Genomic DNA, 25,030 nt, shown 5'->3' on the forward strand with positions numbered 1-25,030 from the left:
ATTAACTCAGCATGGGACAAGGACTGTACATGGACTTCCCTGATCTGCAGGGCTCAATACCACATCATGTGGTGCATTTGCCCACCGAGGAAGTTCAGAGCTTAACAATTTCAATATATCACAGCTTTCTTGCCTATTCTGTTGATTTTTGGAGCAAACTTTAGATTGCATACAAGTTTATGTGTAGATGCAAATCAGCAGGTTGTATTTCTTAAGTCTCCCTTTGTGAATATCTCAGGCTTTCTGAACCTTATACTTTGTATAATTGGAGGGGGTGAAAAGGGACGGAGAGAAGTTAACTACGGACAAATTCTCATATAATGTTGGAGAATTAAATTCTAGCAGGCGGAAATATTAAGCAACAGTGTTAAAGGCAGGTTAACAGTAATAGATAACCAGATTGCCCTTGACCTCAAGTAATAGTTTTATGCTGTGACAATGTAAAATTTATGCATGCATAAATGTTTTATTGTGTAATTTATCATTCCAGATAATTATAGCGTGCTCGTATTAAGACAACATTTCAAGCAATTGTCTTTTAACCACGATGTGCAGTTTTCCCAGTCATTTATTTCCGAGAATAGTTTTCCTCTGTAAAATGAGGCACTAACAGTGCAAGCTGTTCCCTCCACCCCCAATTTTTTTCCAGTAATATAAACGCACCCTCAGGTTGCACTAATAATGTCAGCTGCTAAAGCAATACTTCCTGTCACAGTTGATGGTGAGTAATGAAATGTTCCTGTCAGAGCAATCTCTCAGCCTGTAGAGTCAAGCAAAATAAATCCCTTTTAATTATTAGGTCCTGCAGACTGAAGGACAATCCTGTGGCAAAATCATAGTTAACAATCCTTAAAGTAACCACCTCTCAGTCTCTCAGAGAACTTTTGTTGCTGTCATAGTTACTCAGAGCTTCCATCACACAGATGCGATGTGCCGCAGGCTGGGTATAAGTTGTCACTGTTGCCTATGTATCTCATTGCAGATTCAATGTGAAAGAGGAAAAAAAGATTGGAGTTTATTTAATGTAAAATAAAAAGACAATTGACTTGTACTAGAGCAGATGTTTCTTTTATTCCCTGACTTAACAAAAAGTTCAGATTCTTAGTAGAATAGAATGACCTTGACTGTGTTTACAATAATGACAGGCCGCTTCAGTTCTCCCTTTTCCACTACCACCCCTCCTACAGCAATTAAGGAGGGTTATGATGCCCATGGGCGGATGCTGGATCGGAAGAATGTTGTTGCGTCCTCAGAAAACATAGACCCGTACATGGCCAACCCTCCACACAATCACCATGATACCAACGGTAAGGCCTTGGAAGCACTTATTTCCTGTGGTGGGGGTAAACGGCAGTGTAGCTGCTTCCAGCTGGATATAACCAATTGGCATCTCATTTAAAAAATATATATAGGGATGTAATTGGTTCTTGGTGTCACTTCCAAATATTTATAACCAGACAGTTCATGCATAAGATAGTTTCTTTTCAAGAACAGTATTTTATACATCACTTTCATATATCCAAGAATTCTTATGAGCAAAGGTTTAGTACCCTTAATATTTCATCTGGCTTTTCTTTTTATTAAACCTGCTGTATTCATGATCTGACATTTTCATTCAACTATAAAAACATTTTTAAAAGGAAATGGAAGTTTATTGAACTATTTAAAAAAAATTAAATTTGTTCCCAGTTCCCCCCCGCCCCCGCCTCCCAAAAATACCATTTTACAGCTGAGCGCAAGTGACTTGTTTCTAGGCTGTTGGGCCTGTATGTGGACCTTGGGTGAGAACAGGATCACGGCTGCTCTGTGTTGCCCTTCATGGATTATTATCTTACAATGTCTTGGCTTATACATGAAGAGTGGCCACTTGGGCTGTACCTCAGCAAGATTACCTTCAGTGGGGGTAGAAACAAAAGAAAATTTGCACAAAAAATGTGACTTCATTATGAATAGAGACAAAGTTGACCCACAGACAGACCTTACTAGTAACTGGCCCTAGTCCAACTTGATTTCCTTTCAAAGCTTTGTGTTCACTTGGTTTTAATTCGCTTTCTGCTCAGTTGTGATTATTACAGCGAATGGCAGTGACCCAAGAGCCTTATTAGCACCTAACAAGGTCATTTTAATTTTTGGTGCTCTGTGGGGCATCATTATGATTAGTACTGACAGAGCTGGAAGCAGTTTACCTTGTTGTGAACAACAATGGTAGCAGAGGTGACTGCATGGATCTGACATTCTGGTGTGTGGGTGTGCTTTTAATACACTAAATTATCTGTAAAGCTTGGTTTCAACTGCATTTGATGGTTTTATTGGAAAATGGGTTGGTTTGTTTGTTTATTTCTTAGTTTATTTTTCATTGTTATTGTGGTGTGATTTTTCTGTTGGCACTTGAGAATTCTGTTCAGTTTATTTTGCACAATGCCGCATGGAGTTCAGTATTAGAACTTCACAATTCTTACTTTGCTGACTTGCTTCCCCTCACTTTAAAAAAAAATAAGCACGTGCGATGTGCCTGTACCCACTGTTGTGTCTGCGCCTCTGCTGTTTTGCTAAATATTGCTCTTTTTAACCACTTGCTTTCTATGTTACACACTGGCTCCTTGGAGATGTCGCACCCACATGATCAGCTTCCTTTGAGTTGTGCTTTTTAAAAAAAAATGATTGCCCTTGTTGCAGGATTTATGGAATGACCTGATAGGCCATTCATGTGGGCGAGACATTCATTGTGTGTGTGCAGCAGCTTCTGATATTAAATATACTCGGGAACATTTTCAAAATGGCTACAAAAATAGCAATCGCTTTTATTTTTTCAAATACAACCACATTGGCTTGGACATTTTTACTTCTATTTAAAAAAATCTTTCAGAGTATGTTTCTTTCTGCTGTATTTCTGTGTGGTAAGCTAACTGTATGACTCACCTTAGCTGAAAATGAATTTAACCCTCCAGTCTAACCTTCCCTTCTGCTGCCATTGTATTGAGGACCTCCCTCCCACTGAACATTTCATCTCCTCCTATGAAATGTTCCAAGGCCTTACAGTATGTAATATGATTCATTACTAACAACAGAAATAGAGGCAAAAACAATCACTCAACCGTACTGTAGAACATAAAACTAGCTCTCCTTTTTTTCCCTTTAGGAGTTGACCCTTCCCTCTTTCCTCCTTGTGATGTATGTCTGCATGTCCTTGTGACCCTTGTTTAGTAGTTTCTGATATCTTTCAATTGCCTGAGTCAAGGATCGCCCCTCTTTTCTGTTCCCCCTTATCTCAGCTGCCAGATGTCTGGAGCCGGTGCAGTCTCTGTCTAGATGATACGAATATTATAGTTCATACAGGCAATGGCTCAGAATTGCTGGTTTACCAGATTAACTCTAGAGAATTTCTTTTATACTTGCAATTTTTATCTATGTGTCTCTTCATAATCATAAAGTATTGAACATATAGGTTTCCAGATAAAGTTGCCAACTGCAAAGTATCACAATATTTTCATCTTATTTCATCTTGAATTCTGTCACATCTGCATTTGGGACTGCATTGCTAAGTCATCTGTACTTCATTATTCAGGCAGACGTGAGAAACTGTGCTTTTTGCCACAGACGTTGCTTCATCTTGTGCTTGATGTCTGATTAGGAGGCTGGTGAAAAGAGAGGCTGAAGTCTGGGCAAAGATTAAAACCTCTCTGGCCTCGAGATTGAGTACTGTGTTCTTACAAACAAAAGTCTAGTGTACGGTTTACAGTCTGGGCTGCTGCTGTATGATAGAAATATTTTTTTTGCAGGGCACTTTGCCAAAATTTGTTTTCCCTTCTTATGTTGTATTCAGAAAACTTTAAAATATGAGGCCTTTGTAGTCTATTTAGCTTTTTCTCCTTCGAACTGTTAAATTTAATACATTTCTGTTCACTGGGTTTGTGTGTTGTTTCAGACACATGCTCAATCATTTTGTTTATAACTTAAGGTGACAAATATTAGTCAAGGCTGTCAGTCTTCATTAATATGAAGAAATGTAACAAAAGTGCATTATTGTTTTATAGTCTTGGATTATTCATTTCAATTATTACAGGTTGTCACCAGAGCACTGTTTCATGAGTCAATGTGTTTATGATCTATGATTCAAATATAATTTTCTAGGAAACACTAGAGTGACAAGTCTGCTTATCTGCTTTGATTTATTTTATTTGAAACATGAAGTAAATGGAAACTATACAGATGTAAATAGGGTGGCACCAAGCCTATATTAGCTGTATGACAGGGGGTAGCCTAGCTTCCTGCCTCCCCAGGAAGTAATTTATTCCACTAAGTGCCTTTTTTTGTTCTGTGTTGTTTTAAAAGTTGTGTCTTAATGCCTGACAAATAATCTCTGCTCAGTGGCTGACACCAAGTTGGAGCGGGGCCATATTTCTTCAGATCTCTTTGACCTTCCCTCAGTAAAATCAACATCAGCCTGTTCATCATCCCACAAGTTGGTGTTTAATGGATTGCAGATTTTGGTTAAATAAAACTAGCAGTGATTAGATAATGCTTTAGCAAACTGTAAATTATAGATGAATTCATTGCGTGAGTTTTGAGTTTTAGCCGTTAGGATGGGGGAAGAAAGATTTGAGTTCAAGACATGGGGAGAAATTGAACATAGTCATATCAATTTTTTGGGCAAAAGATCAGCGTTGGGGGGGGGGGGGGGGGCGGGGGGAAGAATTTCAGTTTTTTTTTTAATTCATTGATGGGATGTGGGCGTCGCTGGCTGGCTAGGCCTGCATTTAGTGCCCATCCCTAATTGCCCTTGAGAAGATGGTGGTGAGCCGCCTTCTTGAACCGCTGCAGTCCATATGGTGTAGGTACACCCACAATGCTGTTAGGAAGGGAGTTCCAGGATTTTGGCCCAGCGACAGTGAAGGAACGGCGATACAGGTCCAAGTCAGGATGGTGTGTGGCTTGGAGGGGAACTTGTAGGTGGTGATGTTCCCATGTGTCTGCTGCCCTTGTCCTTCTAAGTGGTAGAGGTCGCGGGTTTGGAAGGTGCTGTTGAAGGAGCTTTGGCGAGTTGCTGCAGTGCATCTTGAAGATTGTACACACTGCAGCCACAGTGCGCCGGTGGTGGAGGGAGTGAATGTTGAAGGTGGTGGATGAAGTGCCAATCAAGCGGGCTGCTTTATCCTGAATGGTGTCGAGCTTCTTGAGTGTTGTTGGAGCTGCACTCATCCAGGCAAGTGGAGAGTATTCCATCACACTCCTGACTTGTGCCTTGTAGATGGTGGAAAGGCTTTGGGGAGTCAGGAGGTGAGACACTCGCTGCAGAATTCCCAGCCTCTGGCCTGCTCTTGTAGCCACAGTATTTATATGGCTGGTCCAGTTCAGTTTCTGATCAATGGTAACCCCCAGGATGTTGATAGTGGGGGATTCAGCGATGGTAATGCCATTGAATGTCAAGGGGAGATGGTTAGAGTCTCGCTTGTTGGAGATGGTCATTGCCTGGCACTTGTGTGGTGCGAATGTTACTTGCCACTTGTCAGCCCAAGTCTGAATGTTGTCCAGGTCTTGCTGCATATGGACACGGACTGCGTCAGTATCTGACGAGTCTCGAATGCTGCTGAACAGTGTGCAATCATCAGCGAACATCCCCACTTCTGACCTTATGATGGAGGGAAGGTCATTGATGAAACAGCTGAAGATGGTTGGGCCTAGGACACTGCCCTGAGGAACTCCTGCAGTGATGTCATGTGATTGAGATGAATGACCTCCAACAACCACAGCCAACTTCCTTTGTGCTAGGTATGATTCCAACCAATGGAGAGTTTTCCCCTTGATTCCCATTGACTTCAGTTTTGCTAGGGCTCCTTGATGCCACACTCAATCAAATGCTGCCTTGATGTCAAGGGCAGTCACTCTCACCTCACCTCTTGAGTTCAGCTCTTTTGTCCATGTTTGGACCAAGGCTGTAATGAAGTCAGGGGCTGAGTGGCCCTGGCGGAACCCAAACTGGGCGTCAGTTAACAGGTTATTGCTGAGTAAGTGCCGCTTGATAGCACTGTCGACGACACCTTCCATCACTTTGCTGATGATTGAGAGTAGACTGATGGGACGGTAATTGGCCGGGTCGGATTTGTCCTGCTTTTTGTAGACAGGACATACTTGGGCAATTTTCCACATTGCTGGGTAGATGCCAGTGTTGTAGCTGTACTGGAACAGCTTGGCTAGGGGCGCAGCTAGTTCTGGAGCACAAGTCTTCAGTACTATTGCCGGAATGTTGTCAGGGCCCATAGCCTTTGCAGTATCCAGTGTCTTCAGCCATTTCTTGACATCACGTGGAGTGAATTGAATGGGCTGAAGACTGGCATCTGTGATGCTGGGGACCTCAGGAGGAGGCCGAGATGGATCATCCACTCGGCACTTCTGGCTGAAGATAGTTGCAAATGCTTCAGCCTTGTCTTTTGCACTCACGTGCTGGGCTCCACCATCATTGAGGATGGGGATATTTTTGGAGCCTCCTCCTCCTGTTAACTGTTTAATTGTCCACCACCACTCACGACTGGATGTGGCAGGACTGCAGAGTTTTGATTTGATCCGATGGTTGTGAGATCGCTTAGCTCTGTCTATCGCATGTTGCTTCCGTTGTTTGGCATGCAAGTAGTCCTGTGTTGTAGCCTCACCAGGTTGATATTCCATGGTAGTGTGTCAGCTGCCAAACTGGAAGTCATCGACTTCTTAGTGAGTGGGACACCTGCCTGAAACAGGCTTTTAGAAACATTACATATGCAAATTAAGGCCTTCACAGCAAGTGTAGTACCCCAATGCAATATTGGTCATCACATGGGCCAAGCTTGCACTATGCTTGCTCTGCCCAATTATTCTGGGTTTCTAGTGGTTTTTAAAGGTACCGCTAGTGGCCGCACACAAAAAGGCTCTACGAAATAGTGCGCGCTTCTGCTGGCCCAGACTCTTTTCCCCCCACTCCCCCCCTTTTCGACATCTCTTCCCCCGCCCCCCAGAACTATCGGAGGACCAGCTGAGTGTCAGAACCAAAATTCCTGAGGCCCCAACTGGCGAGCTGCATAGCAATAACCAATTATAGTCCACATTTCACCAGTTTAATTAAAATGAAATGCTGACGCCTGATTTGGCTCGGGCCCTTTGCCTACGTCTTCTGGCGCAAGTTTGGATCACGGTGCTCATTTTGTGCTGAAAATTGAATTTCACCTCCACAATTGATTGTCTTGGTGAAATCAGTGGATAAATTTTAAATCATCATGCTATCGCAGCTTCTCTTAACCTGCTAACTAATTTAAATAATCTTTTATATATTGATTTTTGTCCAATTGCAAATTGATGTAAGAATTTTGGCTCATTTCAGAATTCCATGGTAATACTTGCATGAAGTCAGAAATTTCAACATTTAAGACACCACAAAGGTTACCAGATAACTGTAGGCATATCCAAACCCTATAATTGTCTCTTCAGCTTTTTGCTATTTAAGAAATTCTGCAACCCATATATAAGACAACGAAGTAAAAACCAGTTACTTGGTCAGTTCTTCACAAGACCTGCAAGAAAAAGTCATGTACCAAAAAGAAACGTCTACTACTAATCACACATTTCTATATGAATACATTCCACCCTCATTGGGAGGTCCACATACATAGGAATATTCCTTGTTGCAACTAATCCTGTGGCCTGGTCTGTGTTCGCACAGTTTAATTAAAGTATAATCCTGACTCTACAACTGCATTGCAAAATAATCTAAAGAAAAAGATATTTCCCTTCTAAAGGACAATCTTTCCACTACACCAGACAGTGCACAACCTCAATATCCTGCTCGATGGTGGACTGAGTTTCAAACGCAAAATCAAGCTCATATTTCAGACATGGAGGTATTTAGTGACGGACTAGAGGAAGGAGTTGAAAACCAGCTTTGGCTCACTGCCCCTGAAACCCTCATTCATGCCTTTGCCTTTTCCAGGCTCTGCTTTTCTTGCTGACTTCCTGATCTCCAATCTTGTAGACTCCAACTTATCGATATTTCTAATGCACCCATCCTATCCTATCCAAAATCCTGTTGCCTCAATCTTTGCTGGCCTCCACGAGCTCTCTGTCCCTCAATACATCAACTTCAAAATTGTTCATGCTCATCTCAAAATCTCATCATTGTTTACCTCCTCCCTCCCTCCATCACTACATGCCTGCTCATACCATCCACTCATCTAACTCTGATCTATACCTTTCCTGTGCTCCATCACTGGTGGTAGGGCCATCAGCCATCTGGCCCCCATACTTGGAATTCTTTCCCCAAATCCTTCCTCCTTACTTTATCCTTCCTCATCTTCTAAAAGCCTCCTTTAAAATCTCCCATTTTGTTCACATCTTCAGCCATCTCCTCTAATTCACTCAATCCTAGTGACTGAAATGTCTTGGGAAGTTTTTGAAATGATAAAGGGACTATATAAATGTAGATGATTATTGTACTTTCTCCTCTATTCTTCCAAGGCCACTCAGTAACTGGCTGCAAAGATAGGCTCTGGCCTCTTCCAAAGCTGTATGAAATTGGGAGGTGGGACAGCAACTCAAGGATTACTCTTATTTTCCTCCCTTCATTCTTGGGGAAGTGCCCAGCCTCTAAATAATACATTCCTCTATCAACATGGCTGAGATGGGGAGCTCTGCAGATTAAAGCTGTAACTTTAGCTGCCCTGATGGCTCAGCTGGTCAAGTCAGTGAGTAGCTGAGCTGTACAGATCAAGAAGGTCCCAGGCTCAACCCCCACTTTGTGCTGAGTTAGCTGACAACAGTCAAATGGCAGAGCCCATCTCAACCTCAGAGGAATCCTTGGAAGTGGATACTATTTAAAGATAAGGGATTGGTTTGAATTAAAAAATTGGTGCAGCTAGAGAAACCATTAATAGGAGTCCCTTAATTAAAATGTTACTAAAAATTTCTGGTTAACTTTTAAGATTACTTTCCTCATTTAAACTTCTAGTGGAATTGGGAGGAGGGCACCTGCCTATCTTCACTGCCAGTTGGTGTGTGGCATGGAACACTAGCAGAGAAAATTTGTTTTTATTAATGTTTCCTTTTTTAAATAAAGAAGTCTTGCAATGCAATTAGGATCGGCATTATTGTTTATGTATACAATAGTTCATGAAGATTATTCAACACTTGTGTAAACACAAACTAGGTTGTAGGCATGTAGAAGAGAGATGAGAATCTCACACTGAATATTCTTACCTCTTAAAGATTCTGAACAGTTATTTACTGGTGTCTAAATTGAAACACATTCAATGGTTTTCATATAATGGTAATTCCATTTTGTGTCAATCAGCATTAATTTTAATGTAATTTGCATTACAAAATATGCTTGTTGTGAAAATCCAAAAGACATCCAGTTTTCTTTACTTAACAGCATTGTTTTAACATTCTTATGACTCCTTTATTCAACAGCAGTGTTCAACAGTTTGAAACCCTGAAACTATACCTTTATTGCAAAAAATTATGCTGCTGTTCACATGAAATACTTGACCACTTAAGTTGCATAAATGATCAATGCATAACATTAACAGTACATTCCATTGAAAGAAGTTGACGACAGTATACATTTGGATTTTAAACATTTTGAATTGACTATGTCATTGAAGGGTCTATTGTTGTTCTCAGTTGCCCTACTCTGACAAGTAGCTTCGTGGCTTAAATCAGGGATCGCCAACCTTTTGGACCTTGGGGCCAGATATTCACACCAATCCCAGTGAAAGAGCGGTGTGATTTCACAGAAATGCAAGTCCTGGTGCATGCAAAATTTCAAATGCAAAAAATTCAAATTCCCACAAACTGAGACTTCCCATAAATAAAGGATGCCAGACTCTCCCATACACAGAAAACACCCAGATCTCCAATACACACAAAAAGCCAGACACCCCAACATAAAAAGTGACAGCCCCAAACACACAGCGTTCAACACCTTTCCTTTTGCCACCAACTTCTCCTCTCCTCTCTATCCTTACTGCCAAGTGTTCTCTTACTCTTCTCTCCCCCCAACCCACCACCCCAGCCTCACTCCCGCCCCCTCCAGCGAAGCTTGAAAATAGGGGAGATTTAACTCTGGGGGAGGGTTTAAACTAAAATGGCAGGGGGTTGGGAACCTGAGCAGGGAGACATAGGAAATTGAAACAAGGATAGAAGCAAAAGAAAGGAAGAAGAAAAACAAAGGTGGCAGTCAGAGAAATCAAGGCCTAGAAATTCGGTGGGCTTTGCGCCCAGTTAAGGCCCAAAGAGGGCCTCTGCGCCATTGGAGGAGTTTGCGCTGAAATTGAGCCCTGCGCAAATGGCGGCAGTAGCCGGTAGCGCTGCGCCAGCACCGATGACATCATCGGTGTGCGCAGTGCCCCGGTTCCGCCCCGATGCCGGCCCGACCCCCATATTTAGTTGCGGCCACCTCCTCTGTGGCGGCCGCCACTAACATCGGGAGACCAGGGCCTTCCTGCAGCCTTAGTGGGGTGCATAAAGGTGGAGGTGCGGCTGGCCGCTTTTTCGGCGGCCGCCTGGCCGCACCTCCCTCCCCGGCCTCCTCCACCACCCCCCCCGCGGCATTGCCGGCTGCTTTCCACGAGCCCGGCACTTCTCCGTGGTGCCGGGCTCATTTGCCGGCACAATCCAGCGGCAATCTCCCCCTTGCAGGCACCTCCTCTTTAAGAGAAAGAGGAGGCCTGCAGTACAGCAGCCTGCCGCACCGCATCGGGTTGCGCAGCGGCTCCTGGAGCGCTGAAATTCACTTTCAGCGCCCCAAGCGGGGGCGGGCACACCCTGGAACAGCGCCCGGTTCCGCCTTGGGGCGCTAAAAGTGAATATGGGACGGGCGCAACTGGCTCCGCGGCCAGCGCAAAATTTTCAGCGCAACCGAGCTGGCGGGGCTATACCCAATTTCTAGGCCCAAGGGTTTAAATCAAACATGGCCACAGTAAATAATAATTCTAAAATGTGTAAGAGTGTTAAAAAAACAAGCCTGAAGGCCTTGTGTCTTAATGCGAGGAGCATTCGTAATAAGGTGGATGAATTAGCTGCGCAAATAGAGGTAAACGGATATGATATGATTGGGATTACGGAAACATGGCTCCAGGGTGACCAAGGCTGGGAACTCAACATCCAGGGGTATTCAATATTCAGGAAAGATAGGCAAAAGAGAAAAGCAGGTGGGGTAGCATTGCTGGTTAAAGAGGGAATTAACACAATTGAAAGGAAGGATATTAGCTCTGATGATGTGGAATCTGTATGGGTAGAACTGAGAAATACCAAAGGGCAGAAAATGTTAGTGGGAGTGGTATACAGACCTCCAAACAGTAATGCGGAGGTTGGGGATGGCATTAAACAGGAAATTAGAGACGCGTGCAATAAGGGCACAGCAGTTATCATGGGTGACTTTAATCTGCATATAGATTGGGCTAACCAAATTAGTAACAATACTGTGGAGGAGGAATTCCTGGAGTGTATACGAGATGGTTTCCTGGGCCAATATGTCGAGGAACCAACTAGAAATCAGGCCATCTTAGACTAGGTATTATGTAATGAGAAAGGATTAATTAGCAATCTTGTGCGAGGCCCCTTGGGTCGGAGCAATCATAATATGATAGAATTCTTCATTAAGATGGAGAGTGAAGTAGTTGACTCAGAGACTAGGGTCCTGAATTTAAATAAAGGAAACTACGATGGTGTAAGGCGCGAGTTGGGTAGGATTGATTGGGGAATGTTACTCAAAGGGTTCACGGTGGATAGGCAATGGCAAACATTCAAAGATTGCAGGGATGAACTACAGAATTTGTTCATCCCTGTTTGGCATAAAAATAAAACAAAAAAGGTGACTCAACCGTGGCTAACAAGGGAAATTAGGGATAGCATAAGATCCAAGGACAAGACATATAAATTGGCCAGAAAAAGCAGTAAACCTGAGGACTGGGAGCAGTTTAGGATTCAGCAAAGGAGGACAAAGGGATTAATTAAGAGGAGGAAAATAGAGTATGAGAGTAAGCTTGCAAGGAACATAAAAACTGACTGTAAAAGCTTTTATAGATATGTGAAGAGAAAAAGATTGGTGAAGTCAAGCGTAGGTCCCTTGCAGTCAGAATCAGGGGAATTTATAATGTGGAACAAAGAAATGGCAAACTAATTAAATACATACTTTGGTTCTGTCTTCAAAAAGGAGGACACAAATAACCTCCCATAGATGTTGGGGAACATAGGGTCTAATGAGAGGGAGGGAGGGAGGGAGGAACTGAAAGAAATCAGTATTTGTAAGGAAATGGTGTTAAGGAAATTGATGGAATTGAAGGCCGATAAATGCCCAGGGCCTGATAATCTACATCCTAGGGTACTTAAGGAAGTGGCCCTCGAAATAATAGATGCATTGCTGGTCATCTTCCAAAATTCGATAGACTCTGGAACAGTTCCCATGGATTGGAGGGTAGCTAATGTTACCCCACTATTCAAAAAAGTTGGTAGAGAGAAAACGGGGAATTATAGACCGGTAAGCCTGACATCGGTAGTGGGGAAAGTGCTAGAGTCCATTATAAAAGGTGTAATAGCAGAGCACTTGGAAAACAGTGACAGGATCAGACAAAGTCAACATGGATTTACAAAAGGTAAATCGTGCTTGACTAATCTACTGGAATTTTTTGAGGATGTAACTGGTAGAATAGATAAGGGAGCACCAGTGGATGTGGTGTATTTGGACTTTCAGAAGGCTTTTGATAAGGTCCCGCATAAGAGATTAGCGTGTAAAGTTAAGGATGGGATTGGGGGCAAGGTACTGACTTGGATAAAGAACTGGTTGGCAGACAGGAAGCAAAGAGTTGGAATAAACGGCTCTTTTTCCGAGTGGCAGGCAGTGACTAGTGGGGTACCGCAGGGATCGGTCCTAGGACCCCAGCTATTCATAATATATATAAATGATCTAGACGAGAGGACTAGATGTAATATCTCCAAGTTTGCAGACGACACAACGCTGGGTGGGCGTGTGTGCTGTGAGGAGGATGCCGAGAAACTCCACTATGATTTGGACAGGTTGGGTGATTGGGCAGAAGCATGGCAGATGCAGTATAATGTGGATAAATGCGAGGTTATCCACTTTGGTGGCAAAAACAGGAAGGCAGATTATCATCTGAACGGCAATAGATTGGGAGAAGGGGAAGTGCAATGAGACCTGGGTGTCCTTGTGCACCAGTCGCTGAAGGTAAGCATGCAGGTGCAGCAGGCGGTTAAGAAGGCAAATGGTATATTGGCCTTCATAGCGAGAGGGTTCGAGTACAAGAACAAGGATGTCTTACTGCAGTTGTACAGTGCATTGGTGAGACTACATCTTGAGTATTGTGTGCAGTTTTGGTTGCCTTATCTGAGGAAGGATGTTCTTGCCATGAAGGGAGTGCAGCGAAGATTCACCAGACTGATACCTGGGATGGCAGGAATGACGTATGAGGAGAGATTGGGTCGATTGGGCTTATACTCGCTGGAGTTTAGAAGAATGAGAGGGGATCTCATTGAAACTTATAAAATTCTAACAGGACTGGACAGACTGGATGCAGGAAGGATGTTCACGAAGACCGGGGAGTCCAGAACCAGGGGTCACAGTCTAAGGATAAGGAGTAAGCCATTTAGGACAGAGATGAGGAGGAATTTCTTCACCCGGAGAGTGGTGAACCTGTGGAATTCTCTACCACAGAAGGCAGTGGAGGCCAATTCATTAAATATATTCAAGAAGGAGTTGGATATATTTCTTAAGGCTAAAGGGATCAAGGGATATGGGGAGAAGGCAGGGACAGGGTACTGAAATTGGATGATCAGCCATGATCTCATTGAATGGCAGAGCAGGCTCGAGGGGCCGAATGGCCTACTCCTGCTCCTATCTTCTATGTTTCTATGTAACTCTTTAAACCTCCTGGAGAAGTGGTTAGTGCAAAAAGACTGCACTGCTCCCTAATTGAGGAACAGTTTTTTTCTAGTCTTCGAGCCCCAGGAACTTTAAAGAACTGCAGCTGAGCAGTTTACCCGGTTGCCCGTTTTCATGTTAAGTGTACAAAGCCAATTTCAGTTTCCAATGAAACAAACCATAGTTGAAACCAGCTTTGTGTGTTTAATGTGAGAAGTGTGAGCTGGATTTGACCGACAGGCTGCTGACAGGTTGGACACAGCCAGATTAGATGATTGAATCTGTCCTCCAGCAGGACAATTATTGTCATGGTGTACCTACATGTTTGTTGATTTTCTTAACTACACACCTGTTTCTTGATCCTTACTAACACTATTCTAGTTTTTGATTATCATTCACTTTTCCCTTCAAAATATTACAGTAGCATGTTGTCATTAGTGTCTTGTCCTATGGAAATCAGCTCCAACTAAATGCACCAAAGCAATTTACATGTTGAATGGTGGACATTAACTAAGAAATAGGAAAGAAGTTAGGGAGAGGACACAAGGCATGGTTTTTAAAAGTTCAAACTGAGGCAGCAAGGCAAAGCAGTTTAGGAAGAGGGTTCCAGTGCTCAGGAGTGTGGTACTGAAGGATGTGCCACTAAAAGAGGAATGTACAATAGACAAGAGTTGGAGTTGAAGTTACATACAGGGAAATGGGTCAAGAGAAAATTGCAGGGGTAGGATGGGACTAGGCCATGGAGAGATGAAAAGACCAGGGTAAAGATTTTGAAATTGTTATATGGAAGTGCAGGGAGTCAGTGGGGATTAATGAAGACAGTTTTGTGGAATAGGGTGTGGGCCACATAAATCTGGATGAGTTGGGAATTTGTGCAGCTTAGAGCTTTGGAGGCTAGCAAGTAGAATGTTGGAGAAATTATCCCTGAAGTAACAATAACTTGGATGACGGTTTCAGTGGAAGTGAGGTAAATGATGAGCAGGCAATACTCCAGAATTGGAAGCAGGCAGATGTAGAATCAGAACCTCTGGTTGCCATTGAATCACCTATTCCCTGCACACTGAAATTGCAATGTTATAGCTGAGTCTCTCCACAACAAAGCAGCAAGTGGTCGATGGAGAAGGACAGAGTTTCTGTCTTTCCCTTCCTCTCCTGAAAGAATGACTCATACTAAACTATAGTTCCACAGATACAAATGGTTATCCAACACCTTACCAAGTGACCAAACTTCAGCTATGAGTCTAGACAGTAAATGTCACAGCAGCCAAGCCCATCCTGTTCAGGTCCACACACATTTTACAGCACAAGTCATTAAATAGCTATCAGTGATGAAATCCTAGCTGATTTGTTTCTTACCAGATACTTGACTTTGATGGATTGGAAAATAAAGTAGTCATTCAGTATGGTATGTATGTCTTTCATATAAAACTCATCATTTTACAGTCAACAGTTATCGTGGAAGGTGAAGACGATGTATTGTTTTATAGGTTACAAAATCATGTATATATTGAAGTTAACGATGGCCTCTATGTTTATAAGTGAATATAATGTTTTTCCTGTAAACTAAATTCTGTCTACTATCTAATGTTTCAGGAGTAATCCGTGAAAGTTACCTCAAAGGTCACGATCAGCTTGTTCCAGTCACCCTTTTGGCTATTGCAGTTATTCTCGCCTTTGTCATGGGGGCAGTTTTCTCAGGAATAATCGTTTACTGCATATGTGATCACCGGCGCAGAGACATTGATGTAGGCCAAAGGAAAGAGAAAGACTTGCCTCGTTCTCGCAGGGGTTCCATGGCCAGTGTCACAAAACTCGGTGGTCTGTTTGATGCTCAGACAAAGGAACCAAAACCAGAAGCTCTGCTGACTCCTCTAATGCATAACGGTAAAATAGTAACACCAAATGGCACAACGAAGCTGCTGATAAAAGCTGACCAGCATCATTTGGACCTGACAGCTCTGCCCACTCCAGAGTCAACACCAACTTTGCAGCAGAAACGAAAGCTCAGCCGTGGGAGCAGCCAATGGGAAAGGAACCAGAATCTAATCAATGCCTGCACAAAAGATCTGGCTTCCATGGGATCGCCAGTGATCCCCATGGATCTTCCTCTCCATGCTTCTCCCAACCACATTCCAAGTGTTGTGGTCCTCCCAACCACTCAACAGAGTTTCCAGCATGAATATGGAGATCAAGGACATCGATCAGATATGGCGCAAATTACTATTGAAGATCAGAATGCCACACTGGAATATAGAAGTATGAAAAGTCCCCGTCACGGATTAGTTGCAAACCTAGATCACGTGCCACCTAAAGTTCCTCAGAGAGAAGCCTCACTTGGATCCACTAATTCTGGGCTGCCTCAGAATGCTCTGGGCAAGCGACTGGATGTTCCTTCTCCTTCATATGCAATCGAATACAAGAGAAACTATTCCAGCAATTCATTGCAAAGAAATCCTCAAACATCCGCATTCAAAAGAAACCACAATACTAACTCTTCCAATTCCTCTCACCTTTCTAGGAACCAGAGTTTTAACAGAGGAGAGAATCCCCCTCCTGCACCACAAAGAGTAGACTCTATGCTAGTGAATGCAGGTCAGTCTCAGACACAGGCTGTAACCGTAACTAGGCGATCTAGCATCACTGCACCATACAACTCTCTGCCAAGATCGGGGATCAAACGCACACCCTCCATAAAACCAGATGTTCCACCAAAACCCACATTTGTTCCCCTTTCAGCTTCCATCAAGCCAAATGACACGTGTACATAATCACAGTGGGAGGTAGAAAATGATGTGGACCCTGCTTCCTGAGTCAGTGCTTTGCAACTGCAACACTAGTTTTGTGTTTTAAAAACGAGCTGTTGTTAAGCTGAGGATATTTATCCCTTCTCCCTGGGAAAAGTGGAATATTTTCTTACGACTGCTGCAGCTACTGAACTCAGCATTTGAAAGGTGGGGTTAGCAGCTATTGGACTTCTGTCTGAGGGGGTTCATGATTGATGCACACGAACAGGATAATGGAATGATGAGCCAAAAGCACAAAACTGTGGCAAACGTGTAATGTCTCCTTGACTCTACAGCATATTATTCTCTAGGGAGATGCGTTTTAAAAACAAAGCACTGAAGAAGTTGTCTCAGACTTAACAATAGCCGAAGTTTACTGATTGCAGATACTGTGAAATGCCTCTCAGTGTTACATACGCTTGGTCACAGCAGATATTTGCCATTTAGGCAAGGCTTTGGCCTACATCTCTGCTATTGTCCTTCTTGTAATGATTAATGTGACTATTAACACTAATAGCTCCTGGTATTTATTATTTAAGTGCTATTTCAAAATATGACTGACTCCTTCAAATGAATTTATGGATATCTCTTTAAAAAAAAAATCAGAAAGAAGTCTAAAATGTAATGTTTGTAATTATTTAAGTCAAGTCAATTAACTGGAGACATTCAATGCTTTTTTAAAGTAACTGTCCACTAACAATATGGAGGTGGAAAACTGAGCTCAGTGTTTCTACTCAGCTGCTGACAGGGTTATCAAAGTGCTTGGGGAGGGGAGAAGAAAAGAAAAGCAAAAGGGGGATATTTATTTTATTGTGACAGGTTCATTTCATGGTCCATGGCGAGCTGAAAGGGGGAGAGTGCATCAATGAAAATGTCCAGGTTTGTTCCCCTGAGGACTAGGAGAGGGAGGGAAAGAAACCCTGCTACCATGCACACAGGTGAAGTCACCATCTATTATGAAGAGGATGTATGAGGATTTAACAGTCCTGTAGGGTTTGTCAGTAATTGATATTTGCAATTCAGGCACTGGCACGTCATGTGCCAGCCAACTCAATTTTGCACGTGGCACAGCAAATGATAGCAATGGATGCAGCGTGCTGAAAGGCAAGCTGTTACCATGCATAAATCATACTTCAATCATGCTGGTTCTAACTGGGTATACATCTGTCTGACAAGCCTCTTTTCTTCCATGTGTAAATTTGTGCCTTACAACATCAATTGTGTAGAGTTCTAGCTAGTAATCTGCAAACATTTTCCTCCCTTTAAAAAAAAAATCTATTTCCGCTAAATATTTTCTGCCCATTTGGAATAAATGCTCTCTGAAAGAATATATAAGTTCTGACTCCTCAATTCCCAGAGAAATCTGGGCACTATCACATTTGATTGATCATCCACAGTTGTGCCAATCTTGCCCTTCCAACATCCTGTAATTGCAGAAAATGTGAAACCCATCCACATTTCTCTGGGTATGTTTCCTTTCATTTTTACTTCATTTCAGCACTGTAATATGATGTATTCCCACTGGCTAATTCAGAAAGACGGATGTGCTTTAATAATGTTTTTACTTGTGACAGGTGGGCAATTGCTATGGTGTGATAAATTATCCAATTGGCTAGTGCCTCAGTTGATGGCACCACAAAACCTACATTGTAAATGTTAGAGAATTGGCAAGGCAGTCTTAAAGCAGGCTGGTTCCTGCTGGAGTGACACTGCTAAAATAGGTGCAGCCAGAAGGATAGTGAAAACCTTTTGGCACAACTGTTTCTAATTATTGTTTTTCTTTTTACATTTTTCAGTTTGTCATGCACGCTGAATAGAATGTTTATATCTGTTAAATAATTGTCAACATGTTGTAGAAATAAGGTTTTTATCTATTGAGCTGTATGAATGTTTTTTTTTATTTTTGTACTTATTTGCTTTTGCATTTTTCCTTTTCCTCAATTGGACACTTACTTGCAAGTTGGCTAGTGTTTAGAATGGTAGCTAGATAATTCCAGAAGGGACTAGACCAAAGTGTGTAACAAGGGTGCATACACATTCTACTTCTGTGTCCTCCGTTTGCATTACTTCATGATGTTGGCTAGCATTGATGCATTCCTTCAAGACAGTTTTTTTTTAATGTAACTACGTTTCAGACAAATGATATGTTTGCTGTTTTCATGCCTTCTTTATGTTCATGCTGTGTGATTGTTTATAAGTTAACTCGGAGTGCAATTTTAATACGTTCTTAGGATTTTAACTTGAGGAATTCACCACAATACTTTTGATGCAAAAAGAGTCCTGATAAGTTCATACTGAAAGGCCAATGTAGTATTCACAAGAATTGATTTGATTCAAAATGTAATGCCCTGAGATAAAATGAATAGTAGTATGCTGTTTGCTGCCTTTTCTTTTCTGGCAGTATCTTTGTGGACCCCTCTTTGCCCCTATGCGTGCCTTTGAAGCTCACCCTTGATATACACTCTTAGATGCAACAGTCAGATACTGGTTGTGTAATATGTAAAATATTGTGATGTTGACACAATCTCTTTCCCTCAGCTCCACATCCCTAACATCCAATTCACAACTCAAATGTATGTTGTAAAAAAAACTCTTTAATTATTACATAATGTAATAAAACAGACTGTTCTGCTGTACTTTTATTGGTTTGAGTGTCATAATTCTTCCAGAGCCCTGAAGGTCACTAGAATGTTACATTAACTTCTGATTGATTTCATGTTTTGGAGTGCACTTAATCTGTTATAATACATCTGTATCCCATTTACGTTGAATTACCGTGTTGGGTGAGGGAACAAAGCTCCATTCTGCACCGTTTTGCCTCTCATCTTTGAGCACTCTGGTCCATATGCAGAGTAAAATCTTTTAAACAGGAACAATGATATGACTCAAACACAACCTCAAAAGATTGCCTCTTAACTGTGAATACTTTCCATTACTCACAACTGTTCCTTCATCTTTGTGACTTTTGAGTAAAATTACCAATTTGTGTTGAATTGTGGGGAGTTTAATATTGTGGACTTGCACCAACCCTTTCAGCTATTCTGTGAGCCTGAGCTGGAATCAAACCTAAGCCCTAGGTAAACAGACAGTTCTCGATCCCTGAAGGCCCTTTGGTCCCTCCTCCTCCAACAATATTGTTTTATTAAATATCATCAGGGTTTATTCAAGTGACCTTAATACCAGGTTTGTATAATTTATAAGCAGGACTATATGTTCACTGCAGCATATGGTAATACATTTCATCTTGTTTTCCTATAATGAAATATACACTGCCTTAAAGGAGTGGCAAGTATCAATTGGAGTTGGTGGTGGAATTGCTAATATGGTCTTTCTGCCATCAATAATCTACACAGCTAGTACAAGGGACACCATGTGGAATGTGGATTTGCTGATCAGATTGCAGTAACTTGCTCTTCTGCAGCCAGACCACTGTCGGAGAGAGACGTGATAATTGTGGCTCTGTCACTTCAAGTTATCTAGAGGACCAGTGGATAATGTTGAAATACAATATAAGGTTTGTATGAAAACATTTAGGGGGGGAAAAATTGGGTCACACCCCCTTTGGAGCACTACTTTTAGAGCCCCAAAAATGTTAGCGCCCCCGCACTCAAAATTCACCAATAGCGCCCCAAGAGGGATATTATTACCTCATAGCTGTTGGAGAGGATTTAAGGCAAGAACATATAAACAGGAAGGGGTATCTTGAGGGTGTAAAAGTGGCTGTGGAGGAGACTGATGGACAGGAACCTGGTAGGGAGTTGTAACCTGATGATTCAAAAGGGGTAATGGTATCTTGGGTCCCATTCTCCTAAACCAGCCTCCCATCCCCACAAAGCTGTTATACTCTGAATACTTCTAAATCCAAGCAGCACCCAATACTGCCACACTGCCCATCTCATGCTCTAACCCCCTTCCTCAGTCTTGCTGGACCCACCTTCCCAGAAATATTTCTACTCAGATCCCAGTCTCCTCCACAGCCACCGGTAGCGCCTCGAGAAGTACCGGGCTCACGGAGCGCAGCTGGCACTCCATGGGGGTGCTGCACAGAAGGCCGGGGACGGCAACAGGGGCAGGTGCTGGCAGGTGGCCAGCAATAAAAATGGCTGCCCGGCATCTTCCCTTTAATTTGTGCCGCCCTGGCCACAGGTAAGCCCCCGACCCTGTCGGACATAGTGTCCAGCGGTAAGTCGGGGGCGCTACCAAAGATCGCAGCCGGGGCGCGAGCGGGGCGATGACATCATCGCCAGAGGCGCAGCACCGCCGCCGCTAACCTCCCGGTGAATTTCGCCCTCTTAGGGCGCTAACAAGAGGCGCAAATCAACCACATTTTTCCCCTTTAAGGTCACATGGATTTGGATGAAGGTGGCCAATTTGATCTCGTCCTTCCAGAACACCAACTATACCACCTTTGCATTTCTGCAAGCAGCAGTTTTTTAAGTTAGTCTGGTGACCTGTACTCAACCGCCTTCCTGGCAATCTGATCCAGCTGCTGATCACTCTATGTAAAGAAAAAGGAAAGGAGACTACATTGGGGAAGAAAAATTGCTAGATGGAAAAAAACAGCACAACCAAAAGGGCAAGGGGATTAAGAGTTACAGAACCAGGGAAGGTAGATGGAGTTACGATACAGATCAGCATGATCTAATTGAATGGCAGAACATGATTGAGGGGCTGAATGACCTACTCCTGTGACTGAAAGCAGTATGCTTTTAAAGATGCTATCAGATCTTCTGTGGCATTGCTCATGGTGTGTGGGAGGCTTTATAAGAATAGGGTTGTCATATCAAGTAGTATTACCAGGGGCAAAGAATCATCAGCATTGGGGGAGGGGTGGAAAGAGCGTCCAATGTCTGACCATATTGGGATGGGGTCTCATGGTTAAGCAGTATTTTAAGGAGGGTCTGGGGCACTGGAGGCCATGGGGTTCAGAGAACACTGGAGTTAGTCCTGGGATCTGGGATTTAAGAGGCATTGGGAAAAGAGGTCTTGGGGTCTATAAGAATTAATGTTGTTCTGGGAGCTCTGGAAATGAGGTCTAGAGGTTTGTGAGCGCAGAGTTGTGGTCCTGGGATCTGAGTACAAATATTTCTGGGAAGGTGGGTCCAGCAAGACTGAGGAAGGGGGTTGGAGCATGAGGTGGGCAGTATGGCAGTATTGGGTGCTGCTTGGATTTAGAAGTATTCAGAGTATAACAGCTTTGTGGGGATGGGAGGGTGGTTTAGGAGAATGGGACCCAAGATACCATTACCCCTTTTGAATCATCAGGTTACAACTCCCTACCAGGTTCCTGTCCATCAATCTCCTCCACAGCCATTTTTACACCCTCAAGATACCCCTTCCTGTTTATATGTTATTGCCTTAAATCCTCTCCACCAGCTATGAGGTAATAATATCTAATTGCCTTTAGAGAGAGGCTTAAGCCTTCAAGTAAAACCTTTAATGAATGTATTTCAATGTTAAGTGCTGACATAAAAGTGTGACAAAATTGTGATAACAAGAAGTGAAGGTTGTGGACAGGAAGTGCACACATGCACAATATTTTTAGTGTATATTTGAAGATATGTTGAAAAGGGTACTGATAGCATATTTTGATTTCCCTTTTTGGATTTAGGTTTTACTGTTTATCTTCTGGAAATCAAAATATTCCAAATAAAAAATGCAAATATTTTTTAAAAATGGAAAATATTGATGGAAATGCATGGAACTATAAACTTAAAATCAAAAGCAAATTAAAAATGCATAATCCAGAATGGAGAATGAGAGAAAGAGAAAAGAAAGTGCAAGGAATGTTGCTATGTTTTTAGTAAGCAGAATACAAAACAAGTGAGGCTTCTCAATGATTAGAGAATGGTGGAATTACCTTTTCAGTGGTGAGACTGATGATGCCTCTGTGTTCCTAAAAGAATTGAGATTAGTTACCAAATGGCCATTTAAAAGGAATGAATATTCACAGAACAACAGGAGTAAATGAAATTAACCCAGGAATTAGAACAGAAGTGGGAGAAACTTTTCTGAAATATGTTAAACAGTGGTATATTATCAGGAAGCTGGAAATATTCCAATAAAAAAAAGCACACTCCTGGGAGTGAGAGGGCTTTTAGCCTGAAATCTACAGTTGCAAAGATATTATTTCTATTATAAAGGAATAGGAAAGCTAGTCTACTATAAAAGAACAATTCAAGAGCAATGCTCCTTGGAAGAAGCAGAGGGTAGCAAGGACACAGAACATACTCTCAGTGATGAACTTCAATGTCCATCACCAAGAGTGGCTCAGTAACACCACTACTGACCGAGCTGGCCGAGTCCTAAAGGACGTAGCTGCCAGACTGGGCCTGCAGCAGGTGGTGAGAGAACCAACAGGAGTGAAAAACATACTTGATCTCGTCCTCACCAATCTACCTGTCGCAGATGCATCTGTCCATGACAGTATTTGTAGGAGTGACCACCGCACAGTCCTTGTGAAGACGAAGTCCCATCTTCACACTGAGGACTATGGTGCTAAATGGGGTAGATTCAGAATAGATATAACAGCTGAAAACTGGGCATCCATGAGGCGCTGTGGGCCATCAGCAGCAGCAGAATTGTATTCCACCATAATCTGTAACCTCATGGCCTGGCATATCCCTCAGTCTACCATTACCATCAAACCAGGGGACCAACCCTGGTTCAATGAGGAGTGTAGAAGAGCATGCCAGGTGCAGCACCAGGCATACCTAAAACTGAAGTGCCAACCAAGTGAAGCTACAGCACAGGACTACATACATGCTAAACAGCAGAAACAGCATGCTATAGACAGAGCGAAGCGATCCCACAACCAATGGATCAGATCAAAGCTCTGCAGTCCTGACATATCCAGTCGTGAATGGTGGTAGACAATTAAACAACTAATGGGAGGAAGAGGCTCCATTAACATCCCCATCCTCAATGATGGCAGAGCCCAGCAAGGCTGAAGCTTTCACAACCATCTTCATCCAGAAATGCCAAATGGATTATCCATCTCGGCCTCCTTCTGAGGTTTCCACCATCACAGAAGCCAGTCTTCAACCAATTCGATTCACTCCATGTGATATCAAGAAATGGCTGAGCGCACTGGATACAGCAAAGGCTATGGGCCCCGACAACATCCCCGCTGTCGTACTGAAGACTTGTGCTCCAGAACTAGCCTCACCTCTAGCCAAGCTGTTTCAGTACAGCTACAACACAGGCATCTACCCCCAATGTGGAAAATTGCCCAGGTATGTCCTGTCCGCAAAAAACAAGACAAGTCCAATCTGGCCAATTACCGCCCCATCAATCTACTCTCACTCATCAGCAATGTGATGGAAGGTGTCATCGACAGTGCTATCAAACGGCACTTACTCACCAATAACCTGCTCATGATGCTCAGTTTGGGTTCCGCCAGGACCACTCAGCTCCCGACCTCATTACAGCCTTGGTCCAAACATGGTTAAAAGAGCTGAACTCCAGAGGTGAGGTGAGAGTGACTGCCCTTGATATCAAGGAGCCCTAGTAAAATTGAAGTCAATGGGAATCGGGGGAAAACTCTCCACTGACTGTAGTCATACCTAACACAAAGGAAGATGGTTGTGGTTGTTAGAGGCCAGTTATCTCAACCCCAGGACATCGCTGTAGGAGTTCCTCAGGGCAGTGTCCTAGGCCCAACCATCTTCAGCTGCTTCATCAATGACATTCCCTCCAAGATAAGGTCAGAAGTGGGGAAGTTTGCTGATGATTGCAGTGTTCAGTTCCATTCACAACTCTTCAGATAAGGAAACAGCCCATGCCCGCAGACAGCAAGACCTGGACAACATTTGGGCTTGGGCTGATAAGTGGCAAGTAACATTCAAGCCACACAAGTGCCAGGCAATGATTATCTCCAACAAGAGAGAGTCTAACCATGGCACCTTGATATTCATAGATACATAGATACATAGAAGATAGGAGCAGGAGTAGGCCATTCGGCCCTTCGTGCCTGCTCCGCCATTCGATGAGATCATGGCTGATCCTTTAATTCAGTATCCCGTCCCCGCCTTCTCTCCGTAACCCTTAACCCCTTTTGCCCGTAGAAATATATCTAATTCCCTCTTAAATATATTTAATGAGCTGGCGTACATTGCCCTCTGTGGCAATGAGTTCCACAGGTTCACCACTCTCTGAGTGAAGAAATTCCCCCTCATCTCTGTCCTAAATGGTTTAGCCCTTATCCTTAAATTATGTCCTCTAGTTCTGTTCTCACCCGCCAAGGGAAACATTCCTTCTGCATCCAGTCTGTCTAGACCTGTCAGAATTTTATACACTTCTATGAGGTCCCCTCTCAATCTTCTAAACTCCAGTGTGTACATCCCTAAAC

General features: G+C 42.9%; 1 protein-coding gene across 7 annotated transcripts in view; it reads left to right on the forward strand.

Annotated features, from left to right (window-relative positions):
* Positions 1-19,322, forward strand: part of sema6a (sema domain, transmembrane domain (TM), and cytoplasmic domain, (semaphorin) 6A) — a 307,183-nt gene extending 287,861 nt beyond the window's left edge. For 4 of the 7 annotated variants that reach the window (XM_085987030.1, XM_085987036.1, XM_085987020.1 and 1 more), the window contains 2 exons: positions 1,146-1,307; positions 15,491-19,322. In XM_085987030.1, the coding sequence (XP_085843156.1) occupies positions 1,146-1,307; positions 15,491-16,665 (1,337 nt within the window). In that variant the 3' untranslated portion in view covers positions 16,666-19,322. The remainder of the gene's footprint in view (positions 1-1,145; positions 1,308-15,490) is intronic. The other 3 variants (XM_085987042.1, XM_085987044.1, XM_085987032.1) reach the window with 2 other exon arrangements.
* The last annotated feature ends 5,708 nt before the right edge of the window (positions 19,323-25,030 follow it).

The sequence above is a fragment of the Somniosus microcephalus genome, chromosome 1 (genome assembly GCF_052327205.1).
Source record: "Somniosus microcephalus isolate GS21.2 chromosome 1, FLI_Smic_1.0, whole genome shotgun sequence".
NCBI classification, from domain to species: domain Eukaryota; kingdom Metazoa; phylum Chordata; class Chondrichthyes; order Squaliformes; family Somniosidae; genus Somniosus; species Somniosus microcephalus.